This window comes from Hibiscus syriacus, unplaced genomic scaffold (genome assembly GCF_006381635.1).
Source record: "Hibiscus syriacus cultivar Baekdansim isolate YM2019G1 unplaced genomic scaffold, ASM638163v2 tig00110299_pilon, whole genome shotgun sequence".
In the NCBI taxonomy this organism is placed as follows: domain Eukaryota; kingdom Viridiplantae; phylum Streptophyta; class Magnoliopsida; order Malvales; family Malvaceae; genus Hibiscus; species Hibiscus syriacus.
In genome coordinates this window covers 1450494-1463857 of record NW_024062668.1, presented here as the reverse complement: position 1 = coordinate 1463857, position 13364 = coordinate 1450494, and the positions used below count along the sequence as shown (strand labels likewise).

At 34.4% G+C, this 13364-nt stretch overlaps 2 protein-coding genes across 2 annotated transcripts; one reads left to right on the top strand and one right to left on the bottom strand.

The window, feature by feature from the left end:
- Nucleotides 1-4519: 4519 nt before the first annotated feature.
- LOC120116600 lies at nucleotides 4520-9856 on the top strand. The gene is made up of 3 exons (XM_039137039.1): nucleotides 4520-4554; nucleotides 9115-9403; nucleotides 9536-9856. The coding sequence occupies exons 1-3, from the start codon at nucleotides 4520-4522 to the stop codon at nucleotides 9854-9856; spliced, it is 645 nt and encodes a 214-aa protein (XP_038992970.1).
- Nucleotides 9857-11151: 1295 nt separating this feature from the next.
- LOC120116599 (L-ascorbate oxidase homolog) lies at nucleotides 11152-13011 on the bottom strand. Its single transcript, XM_039137038.1, has 3 exons — nucleotides 12761-13011; nucleotides 11557-12663; nucleotides 11152-11467 (listed from the first exon to the last, which is right to left on the bottom strand). Exons 1-3 carry the CDS (start codon nucleotides 13009-13011, stop codon nucleotides 11167-11169), a joined length of 1659 nt encoding a protein of 552 aa, XP_038992969.1. The 3' UTR covers nucleotides 11152-11166.
- Nucleotides 13012-13364: the final 353 nt, after the last annotated feature.

Below are 13364 nucleotides of genomic sequence, written 5' to 3'. Positions count from 1 at the left end.
CATCTAATTTGGTAAATTACTAGAGCTGAATCCCCATATACCTTGAGCATTTTTACTTTACGTTCAATGGCAGATCTAAGACCTAAAGCACATGCCTCATACTCAACCATATTATTTGTGCAGTCAAAATTAAGTCAGCTGGTAAACAGATAATGTTCTCTATCAAGTGATACCAAGATTGCCCCAATTCCATGCCCCAAAGCATTCGAAGAGCCATCAAAAATCAACTTTAATATTCACTGGTGGATGTAACTGATTATTCCACAGAGATTTCCATTAAATTTTCGTTTGGAAAATCAAAATTTATCGGCTTATATTCTTGAGAAGTTCTACTTACTATAAATTTAGCTATTACATTCCCTTTTATTGCTTTTTGACTGACATATTGGATGTCAATTTTTGATAAACAGAATCTGCCTACGAGCTAACCTTCTGGATAATGCGGGTACATCCATTAGATACATCAAAGGATCAAATATGGATATAAGCCATGTAGTGTGATATAACATGTACTGTCTAAGTCTTTGAGTGGTCCATAGCAGAGCGTAACACAATTTTTCAATCAAAGAATATCTAGTTTCACATTCAGTGAACTTCTTACTGAAATAGTAAATAGCTCTCTCTTTTTTCTTAGTTTGATCATGCTGTCGTAATACACACCCCATTGAATTTTCCCAGACTGATAAATAAAGAATTAAGGGTTTTCCTGGGATGGGTGGTACCAGGATTGGAGTACTTGACAGATATTTCTTAATTTTCTCAAAAGCTTCTTGACATTCTTCATTCGTACCCCAGATTTACTATTTCTAAGAAAGCGAAAAATATGATCACATTTCTTAGTTAGTTGCGAAATAAATCGAGCTATATAAATCAGTCTCCCCAAAAATCCTCGAACCTCTTTTTGTGTTTGTAGTGATGGCAAATCTTGAATAGCTCTGAATTTATCTAGATCTATTTCAATTCCTTTTTGGCTTACCAAAAATCCCAAAGGCTTGCCAGATGTTACTCCAAATGTGCACTTATTTGGGTTAAGCTTTAACTGACATTTCCTTAATCTTTGGAAAAACTTCCTCAAATTCTTAACATGTCCATCTTCTTACTTGGCTTTGAGAATCATATCATCGACATAAACTTCTATTTCTTTATGCACCATGTTGTGAAATAATGTTACCATGGCCCTTTGATATGTTGCCCCTGTATTGTTTAGACCAATCGACATTACTTTATAATAAAACGTTCCCCATATGGTGACAAACATTTTTTTTCATATCATCAAGGTGCATTCTGATTTGATTATAGTCAGAGAAACCATCATAAATGAGAATAAAGAATTCTTAGCAGTATTGTCTACCAATGTGTCTATGTGTGGTCAAGGAAAATTATCCTTCGGACTGGCTCTATTGAGATCTCTGTAGTCAACACACATTTGGACCTTTCCATCTTTTTTGATACAGGGACAATATTTGATACTCATTCAGGGTACTTGGCTACTTTAATAAACCCGACATCGAATTGCTTTTTTACTTCTTCCTTGACTTTAAGTAACATTTCGGGTTTCATTCTTCTCAACTTTTGCTGCACAGGTTTACATTCTAGCTTTATTGGTAGCTTATGTACTATCAATTTTGTATCTAATCCTTGCATGTTATCATATGTCCAAGCAAATAAATCATTTTATTCTTGCAACAACTCAATCAAACTCTGTCATCCTTTATCAGATAAGGTAGTGCCAATTTTTACCTTCTTCTTGTCATATAAGACCCCAAATATAAGATCTCAATAGGTTCTAATGAGGTAGAATTTTCTTATCCTCCTTTTCTACCATTTTTAACAACTTGGGAGGTAAGTCACATTCCTCATTATTATCATAACTCTCAACTTCCTCAGGACACATGGCTGCTCGAAGTCAATTTCCAGGTCAGTATCACTAGCATTCATGTTATTGATATTTAAGTTCCTAAAAAGAAAATGAACAAGAGTATATACATATAATCATAAAAATGTACTTAAAAATGATTGACATTTGGAACTAATGCATATTTTATTGAAAAAGAGAAACACATAGTTTAACCCTTTACACAAAATCAAACTATTACCCCAGGGTATAAGCAACAGTGAAAGTTCTGGTGTATTACTCTGAAAAATATTTGAAAACTACATGTAATTCTTATACAATCCAATTATTTAACTCAAAGTTTGATGGTGTGGGGTAAATGCCCATATCTTTCTTTTCTACAGATTCATCATTTGATATGAATATGATACTCATTTTTTTCAAAGCATTCTCAACAATCAACTCTTTGTTTTGCTAATCCTATTGGAAAATGTATCCTCCATATACAAAAGTATTACCTAATGGTGGAAAAGTCATTGGTTCCCATATGAGATCCTCTCCAGCTGATATGGCCTTCCTCAGTTCTTGATTCATTCTAATACCCCCTTTGTTTCTCCTTTACAGTCGGTTGGTATCCCAAACCAAATCGATCTTTCTTAGAGATAGGAAAATTGGATTAATTGGTCCTTGCAAATAACTTCCTAATCCTTTTCCAACTTTTTCTCCTTTTCTTAGGGTCATTCTGAGCCCTATTTTAGTACAATTTTAAATTTTGGGTTTGGGCATCTTTTTGCCTTCGGCCACAAATATAGCGTTAACAAATTCCAATGATCTAAAAGAGCACTCAATAGCTTTTTCCTCTAATTCAACATATAGAGCATTGGTAGAGACTGGAGTAATGATGTCTTGTTCAGCATTAAGACATATCAGCTTGCCATCTATTACAAAATTTTAACTTTTGGTGTAGTGTAGATGGAACTACCCCTGCTTGGTGAATCTAAGGCCTTCATGGTAAGCAATTATAAGTGGGTATAATATCCATTACAAGGAATTTCACTTCATATGTAGCTGGACCAATAGTTAAAGGAATGTCTATTTTCCCAATACCTCTTTCTTGGTTCCATCAAAAGCTCGGACAATATTCTGACTATTTCTTATGAGTGTACTTCGACTGGTAATTTCTTCAGAGTCAATAATGGCATTACGTTCATAACTGAGCCATTATCAATTAATACAAGAGATAGAATATGTCTTTTGCACTTAAACGTGATGTGCAGGGCTTTAGGGCTACCACTCATCTCAGAAGGGATTTCATTTTCAGAAAAAGAAAGGAAATTGTCAGCCTGTATGTTTGCAATCAGCATATTCAATTTGCTTACAAGCAATTCCTTTGGCACAAAAGTTTGATTTAATACTTTCAGTAAGGTATTTTGATATGCTTCTGAGCTTAATAAAAGTGCTAAGGCTGATATACGAGCTGGCAATTTGTGTAACTGTTTAACAAATTGTATTAACTGTGTTTGAGAAACTTCAAGAGTTCTACAACTTCATTTTCAGTTATTGGTTCATTGATGACAATTTCATATTCTTTCAGTTGTAATTCAACATTCTTTCCTTTATTGACTGTAGCTTGCTTTTCAGGCTCCTTAGAATAACACCTTCCACTTCTGGCAAAATGTCCAACCTCATTTACCTCTTTATTTTCTCCCATTGTTTCCTTTATTTTGCAGTTATAATTCCACGACACTGTCTTTTATCTTTATACGTGAACGAGGATGGGGAAGTGATAACAACCTTTGGAGCTATTTTATATGATAGACGGTCCTTGGTGTAATAAGTAGAGGATAATTAGAGTTGTAGACCTCTCTAGATGATCCTTTTGAGGCACAAATATCTATTTCATCTTTTTCTGGTACTTCCTTGAAAAATTCCATTTCCTTGTTATCCATCATCCTTTGTACCAAAGCTCTAAAATCTAGACATTGTTGTATAACGTGTCCTTCTTAGCAATGGTAATGACATACATTTCCAATGTCTGATTGTTCTGTTAATAAATTAGGCTCCAATAGATAAACTTTGATCATTTGAACCCATACCCAAAACATAGGTGATTTCACCTCACTGACTTGCCTTATAATCTACTTTCCTTTTTCCTCTACAACTGTATTGATTCCCGCTCCTACAAGGTTTGGCAATGGGTTATGAGCCACATTCGATTGCTCATTATCACCAAAATGTATGATATTCTTTGTTCTAAGCCTTTGGATGATTCTTTTTAATGTAATGCAATTTTTAATAGAATATCTACGAGTACCTACATGATATTCGCATTGCAAACTATCATCGTACCACTTAGGATATGGAGGTTGTACAGGTGACACGTGATAAGGTGAAACTAGATGTTTGTCATATAATATCTGAAATAACTCTTTGTATGTCATAGAAATTGGGTCAAACTGGAGCTTTTCTCTTTCTTGTCTTGGTTCTCTTGCCCCTTGCTTGGCAGAGTTTTGTGTAGAGGATCCAATAACCTGAGGTCGAGATACTGTGATATTGTTTGATTCATATTTTCTCACATCATTTACCTCACTTTCCTTCTTTTTCATTAACATTTTTTTGCTAGATTCACCAATTTCAAGTTTCCCACTTTTAACCGCCATTTTAATCATCTCACCTGCTGTGACTATGTCAGTGAAGCTTTTAAAAGAATTCCCTATAAGGTAAGTAAAGAAATGAGCTTTTAAGGTGTTTACAAAGAGTACATTTGTTTCTTCTTCTTCTTGCATGGGTGGATACACCTGTACAGCTATGTCCCTCCATCTCTGGCATAATGCCTGAAACTTTCATTGAATTTTTTTCCATGTTTTGTAGCACCATTCGATTAGGTCTTATATCCTTCACATGCTTATATTGTTCCAAAAAAGATTTATCCAAATCTTTCCAAGACTTAATATGAGCTCTACTTAACTGGTTGTACCATCGAATGGTCGAGCCTGTTAAGCTTTCTTGGAAACAATGAATTAGCAGTTGATCAATCTCTATATAACTCGTCATTTTTCTGTAAAACATTGTGATATGGGTAGAAGGACATTTCATGCCATCAAATTTTCAAAATCTAGAATCTTGAACTTAGGTGGTAATACCAAATCAGACACCAAACTCAATTCTTTTGCTTCAATTCCATATACGCTAGAGCCCTCTTTCATGACCCTAACTTCTTCTATTAGTTGTTCAAATTGTTTATTTGATTCTTTCTTTTATTCTTGATCAAAATCCGGAACATTTTCAACTTGTTGTTGGCTTATTGAAGCACTAGGTAAGTTTATTTTTACTCTTCCTGATTGAGTAATATCATCTGACTGGGTCCTAACATGAGATGTTGCAAGGTCTGGGGGTATATGGGTCCTCAGTTACTTGAGCTTTTTGACGATCTACTTTTGGTGTAAAGCCTAGAGGGTACAAAGGTTCTTCAATGATAGTACTAACAACTGGGGTATTTACTTGGTTCATTGTTCTCCTTTGTAGAATACTTGCAAATCTTTCCATCATGTCATTCTGTGATTTCAACATTTTTTCATACATCTCTTCCTGGGCCTTCTTAAAATTTTCTTGCATCTCGAGTCTTTTCAATTTGAGCGATTTTATTATCCATTACCCTTTCTCTGGTATTGTATGGATGCTTAGAGGTTTCCAGTATTCTTCAAAAAAGAAAAAACCCCTTTTAATAAAAATGGATGTTTTATTAACGAATATGCTCAAAAAATATAACAAAAATGCTTATGAAAAAATATGCAAGATGCAAGGTGTTGATATTGGAATGATTCCTTTATAACAACTTTTATACTAAAACAAAGTTTTATTATAAAGCTTTTAAACATAGTACAAATACAACATCACAGATACATCTGAGCAATTTCTCCTAATTGCTATATATGCTCAAGTAACTCAAAGACCTTATGAGCTTCTTCGGTTTCTGGCTCTAATCCTTTACTTAAAGTGGTAGCCTCATATGCTAAATCAACCAAGTATTGTGCCACTCCCTGAGCTTGCTCCAAATATTTTGCAATAAGATTCTCTTTGTTTGACTTTCCATTGGGCACGTTCCCAACGATAACGCCATTGCAAAATTCCTTAATAAGGGACGATAAGGAGTTGAGTTTGCTTTCCCGCAACCATTGCTCTAATGTCTCCTTTTCTTTGAAAAGTATCTTGGCATGATGTTTATTTTGTTTAAGCTCTTTTTTCTTTCTTCAGCCTTTCTTTTTAAACCTACCAATTTTGCTTGAACCTTTTACAATCTGAGTCCTTACCATCTGCTGATAAGATGTCTGGAGATCATTAAAATCTAGTATGAGCTATTTTTCAACTTTGCTAACTTGATATGCTCTTCCTTTATGGATGTCTATCTCAATTCCCTTATGGTATACTTTATCTTCCATTTTTTACAGAGTTCTTCTCCATTGTTTCCTTTCAATCTCAAATTCCTATCTTGCTAACTCTAATGGAGATGGTATAAATCTTAAATGTTCTTGGATAGGTAGAACATTCTTAAGATTAACCATTGGGAGGTTGTCGTTAACTCGGTTGATTCTCCATTGCTCATATTCTTGTGAAAGCTTCTGACTGAAAGTGAATAAATTTACTCGATGAATCACTTTCCAAGCATCAGCGATTCTTCTGACTTTATCCTTGTACTGATCACTTCTAAATGTAACTATGATTTAGACAAACCCGATGTTGTAGGAATAAACTGCCTCGGTCCATATTGTCTGGAAACCATCAAAAGTGCATATCCTACTAAACCCCAAATGACAGGCAAAGGAACCCAATCATATTCTCCACATTTATACAGTATATTTGAAGAAAATTTCCAGGAGGCACGCCATAATATGTCATTGTCTTTGAGATTTTTGAAGATATTCTTCCATTTTTCTTCATCATAATTTCTGGGCCATTCTTGAGAAAGGAAATATTGCAGGGGTGAAAAATCTTCCAGAAATACTCGGCCAGGTGCTCTTTCCTGTGCTTAAGATGATTAAGAATCCCTACCAACAAGAAAGGTGCACAGCCTATAAAACGTCCCTCTCCTTCATGTCTGCAGGAATTTATAGAACGAAATGTTTTAGCTAAAATAGCTGGTACTTGTAACACCCATAACCCGTATAATTATACATATACAGATTATAGATGTTATCCAAATTTGTAAAACCATTATGATATTCAAAAGCAATTTAAAATTTATATTCTTAAAATGGTAAATGATATTATAAATAAAATTTCATATTATATAAATCATGTTTGTTGTAACCAATTTAATTCGAAATTTTTTTTTAAATAGTGAACAGTACCCGTGAACAGTGGGGGAATCGGTTCCTCTATGGGGGAATCGGTTCCCCTTTTGCATACTGGAAAATTTTTGCCAATTCGTGGTTATTGTTCATTGCTCCAGTAAAACATATAAATTCCATTTTGTTTCCAATTTTTTTCAACAAAACAAATAAAACATAATAATTACACGCCACTAATTAAGTCTATATTACATCTTAGGATGTCTTACTGATATAGAAATATACTTCTTGATGATTGATTTCGCTTTGTACTCCTTATTCCACTACTGGCTTTTTACCTACGCGTGAAAATCATCACACGCTAAGTATATACTTAGTGAGGCAATTATAACAATAATAGTGCAATGTAACTCATGCATGAATTTCATAAAAAAAACAAATACCTTAAAATCATATTATCAACATATCCAATATTTTACCATGATAAAAAATAATATAATTGAGTATAAAATTCCTTACCAATATACTTGCCATGATTTTCTTAAGCAAGTAAACTTAATTTTATGCTTACCATTTATTAACCAATAATTTATAAAACCATAGAAAATAGCCCATTTTAAAACCCTGAGGACCCTGGGTATTCGAGTAAAATACATGCACCGTAGTGCTAAACCTGCACTAAGCTTACGCCATAGTGTTAATCCGGATATGACACATAAGGTCGTGCCCACCACCTATACTAAGCTTACGCTATAGTACTAATCCGGATATGATACATTAGGTCGTATCCACCTTACCGCACTTAGTGCCCTTTCGCACTATAATGTTATTATAAACCTGCAGCTGCTATACTCTATGGCATGCCAACTATACCCTGTCCCTCAATGACTTACTTGGGCATATAATCTATTTCATTCGATTCATCCATGGCAAAGTATATTATCAATATTTAACATTGGGCAGTTCATACCCAAAAAACATTCATGGTAGAATATCATAATTTCCATAATCAATGCATTATATTTTTCAACCTTTGACATATTTAGAATATATCAAATATATGATAAATGACGTATATCATGATGATATAAATAAGGTCGACTTATCGCAAGTCTTCCTGATGATGTATACAACATTCATGTATAATTCATGCATGTATTGCACTCACCCTGACACTTTATATAGTCCACACTATGATCCTCACTAATTGTCCACAATATCTCTTTTATACTTGATTTGCTTCAATCACACTTAAATCAAAATCTGTATAAAATCACAAATTCATAACAATACTTATGTTAGTATTATACTAACATAAACACATCCATAACAATTCCATATTATACTTGGAACTCATTTTCTACCAAGTATTTAACACTTAATAATTCCTTATACTATTATATTATAGATTAGATAAAATTTTATAGTTTCATAGAAAATAGATAAAATACATATACTATTATAGTATTATAAAGTGAATTGCTCTCTTATACAAAATTTATATAATAATAAATAAACATATAATTATAATACTCAATGTTAATATAAAAATTTAATTTAAAATTAATGACGTCAATTTTAGATATGAGAAAAATTCAATTTAAATTTAAATTAATTTAATTTTAAAATAATGTTAATGAATAATTTTATTAATTTAAATTTAAGTAACTAATTTTAAGCATAACTATTACGATATTATTAATCATATATATTTATAATTCAGTTTTAAGAATTAAATTAGAACAATTCATCTATGTAATTTTATATTTCAAATAATTTAAAGTTAGTTGCGACGTTGCGGTGCAATTTATAGCGCGTTGCGGTATTACGTAACGGTTTTTGACCGCAACAATCGTGATGTGATTACCTTATCGCGTTGCGCCGATATTACGTCACAGTAACCTTCAAAAACGATACGATGCGGGCGTTACGCTGCAGCCGCAATTTAGTACTATGATGGGACGACGTTGTTCCTGCTTCCCAAAATGCCAGCTTCTTCTCCACTGATCTCTCCACTTGGCTGCTTGGTAACCTTGCAATCACAACTATCTCCCCAGGCTTAGAGATTCCTTCGTCTCCTCTCTTTGCTTCAGTCCTTCGGCAGGTTTGGAAGAATCGTAATGACGAAACCTTCAATGGAATTGTGCAGTCTCCTTCCTCTGTCTTCCAACGTGCTTACAGCTGGGCATGCTGCTTTGAATCAAGATCAGAGAAAGTGCATGGGGTGTCTTCTGCCAGCTCACATAGCAATGGTACTTGGATTAAACCGCCTAAAGGTTGGGTCTGTTTAAACTGCGATGGCAGTGTTCAACCCTGGACGGGGTTAGGATCTGCTGGTGGTGTTTTACGCGACTCTAATGGTCATTAGATCACCGGTTATGCCAAAAATCTGGGCCTCTCTTTTGTCCTTCAGGCGGAATTATGGGATTTATATGAAGGGCTTAGACTCGCGTGGAATCATGGTGTTGCCAACCTTGAAGTTCAATCTGATAACTCTCAAGCCGTGAAGCTCATCAACTCATCTGATGCTGCAGTCGGCTCCCTCTCACTGATCCGAGCTATCGCCTCCCTGCGTAATCGCCAATGGGAGACCCGTGTTCGCTGGATTCCACGATCTAAAAATTGTGTTGCTGATAGTCTCTCCAAAATGGCTCCTTTCGGTCTGTCTGATGCCACCTACTTCGAGACACCTACAAGCGGCGTTGCTCATCTGGTGGAACGCGAAGCTCATTGATCAACTCCAGTAGCTTAGTCTTTAAAGCTTCTTTCAATTAAAAATAAAATAAAATTGTCTAACAATTGCATCAAGTCTAAATTTTAAATTAATCCGAATAAATACTTCAATCGAACCCTTTTACTGCTTGTTCTTTAATATCTTTTTAGATACAAATCTTAAGTCAACATTTGAACCAATGAGTTTAAAAATATAATATTGTTGATTTCTTAGATCAAATTATATAATATATAAATATTAAAAATTATTTTTATTATTATATTAATTAAAATCATATATAATCGTTTAAAAATATCATGTTATGTTAAATCATATATAATCATTTAAGCTTAATGGTATGGAGAAGACCGACTAATGTTGAACTCATTAAATGATCTTAGTAGTTAAACAAAAGTATTGTTCTCCTTTAAGATTATAAGTTTGAGTAGTTGCGAGGATTTGTATTCGTTATCAATAGATAAAAATTCTTATAAATAAATACTACCTTTAATGACCTCATACTACTAAAAACAATACTATGTATTATCCTCCCGCCTATGTCGAAATTTATCAATTTCTTTTATAATTTATGATAAAAAAAATTAATAATTAATTGAAAATAAAATATTCAGATAATATTTTTTATTTTTTTGGAATTTAAATTCTCTATTAAAATATATTTTTAACATTTATTTTATTAAAAATTGTTATATAATCAGGATCTGACACATAATATATTTTTAATTTCTTTTCTTTTAAACCAACCTCATTAATTTTCTAAAACCACCTAAAATTTTTAAATTGCTTAAAATTTTTATATCCTTAAACTCCTAAACCTTAAATCTCTAAATATTATATATCATTGTTAAATAATCACCTCTGGTCACCCTTCTATTATCCGACTCCTACCGGTCGTTGCCCCATTTTCGTACATGATGTTGTCCGAAATAAAATAATTGTAACATATAATACACCCATCATACGAGATAACTTTATTTTAACCCAATCATAGCCCGTTTGTTGTCGTTAATGAGATTATATTGTTGTCCAAGCCTTTCTATTTTGTATATCAATAATAATTATACTCAATTTTGTATAAAATTAATAATATAATGAAAAACAAATGTATTTTTATTCGGTTCAAAATTTTATTTCATATATATTATATATATATATATATATATATATATATATATATATGTTATACTTTAATTATTTGATCATAAAGTTCATATAGACGACATCATTAGGAATTACAAACTTCCTCGTACTCTCCCACTCCTTCTAATATGCATTTAAACGGAAATTAGGCACACATAAATGAGGTTAATTTAACTGCTAAACGGTGGAGGCCTTGGCATACCTTCCACTACACCGCAAGTCATTACGTCGTCGGGCAAGTTGTACTCGTCTCTCACAGAACGATTAGGGGAAAGAAGACTAATATAAAGTTGTTGTCCAAGGTAATGCCTGTCCCATATCTCGGACCTGATGTTCCACATCCCGCAGTTGTCAAGAGATATAAGGATAGCAGCCCATGAATGTGGGAATACCTGAATGGTGTGCCTGCTCACCGCGTCTAGAAGATTGTAGTTCATCCTCTTTTCTGGACTCCATTTCCCTATCTCTACGCTGCAAACAATCATTGTAAAAACAACTCATTATTCATATCAAATGATTATATTAAAAGGTACAGTCTTAGTTAGATTTCCAACGCTTACGCCACAGCGAAGAATGCATAGCCATCGACGTGCCAAGATTGAAGGGCTGTTTCACGATTCTCGAATATAATTTCTACAAAGCTTTTGTGTGTCATGTTGAGGACAATAGATTCTAGAGCTACTTTGGAGATTTCAGCTGGTGGCTCATCTGGAATATTATTATACTTGAAAACCTTGTCAGCAACTCCGTAGTATTCCACAAGTTTCAAAGGAGTGGTTGGCTCCACAAAGGAGACTCCATTAATTGCATATCGAAGCTTTCCATCTACCTTCTCAGCGGTGTTAGCCAGCGTGATGGTACGGGTAATGTTAATGCCACCATATTTGTAGGATCCCTGAGGGTTAGGCCTTGCAGCACTAGCAGTAAGGTTCCAACGAAAGGTGCGGAATTGATTGAGAGACCAAGCCCAACCAATAGGTGGCTTAGGAATGTCAGATGAGGGTCCTCCTTTACCATTCATGTAGCGGATGATGCCCATTGCTGTAGACTCTCGTTTGGTAAAACGAGAAGAGACAACAACATAGTAATCCCTTGGTTCTTTGTCGGCCGTGACGAGCACAGTGTAGCACTGTCCGACATGCACATCAAGCGACTCATAGTCATTCTGAACTGTGTGAGAACCTTCCATCTCAACTAGTTTCATGGTGTGGCCTTGGAACCTGAAGTTGAGAGAAGTCTTTAATCCAGCATTGCAAATCCTATATCTGTAGGTTTTGCCAGCTTCCATGGAGAAGAGAGGTTCGTCTTTACCATCACCTTTTGCCACTTTTCCATTAATGTGGACACCGTCAGCTCTGCCGAGGTTGCGGCCGCTGTCGAGTATTTTCTTGAGTTCGGTGTGTCCTTTGTTAAACCAATCTCCAATCATTAAGGTATAGTCATCAGCTGGAGGGTCGTATGGGACGGGAATCATTGCACGACTATTAATGCGAAGGCCTCCAAAACCACCAACGGCCTTATGCATAGAAGTGACAGGATAGTACATGTAGCTGCCAATCTGATCCTTCACCTGGAAATGATACGTGTAATTTGTCCCGGGGGGGATTGGACAATTAGTTCCCAACACACCATCTTGCCATGAATTCTTCCTCTGTTGGATACCGTGCCTGCAACAAATACCATTTCCAAAAATAACTACCTCAATCATTTATTAGAATAATCAAATAGAAAACTATCCTTTGTTCATGAGTCATAGTTACTTACCATGTTATGAGGAATGGCTCATCAAGATTATTAAATACATTGACCACGACATTGTTGTTTGTGGTAGAGTTTATGTTCGGGCCGGGAAATTCATTATTAATAAGAATACCTTTCACTGGAACTCCCAAAGGAGAAACAGTGCCATACGTAACATGCCATTCGAAAAAAATATAAGGATCTCCACATTCGACCATAAACATCGACCCAACACAAACACATAAAAACATCGATATTAACTTTATCCGATCCATTTCTTACTATGCAATTTATTAGCGTACAACTCTTTATCTCCTACTAATGGAAGATATTGCTTGGGTTGTTTTTAGGTTGCACCTATGACTACCCTTTTATACAATAAATTACCTCTTTCACTATCATTTTCCACCATTCATTGTTTCTCTCCGTATCCGTTCATTACGCTCTTTTTTTGTTTGTTTATGCTCATACCATTTTAGCATAAATAGTGATTTTGTTATGTACCATTTCCACCATTTTTTTTCAATATAAAAATGGTGGTTAAAATGAAGGGGCTATAGTTGGGTGGTCACTGGTATAGTTTACCCTTAATTTAAAATTATGATTTATTTAAAATTACGATTACATT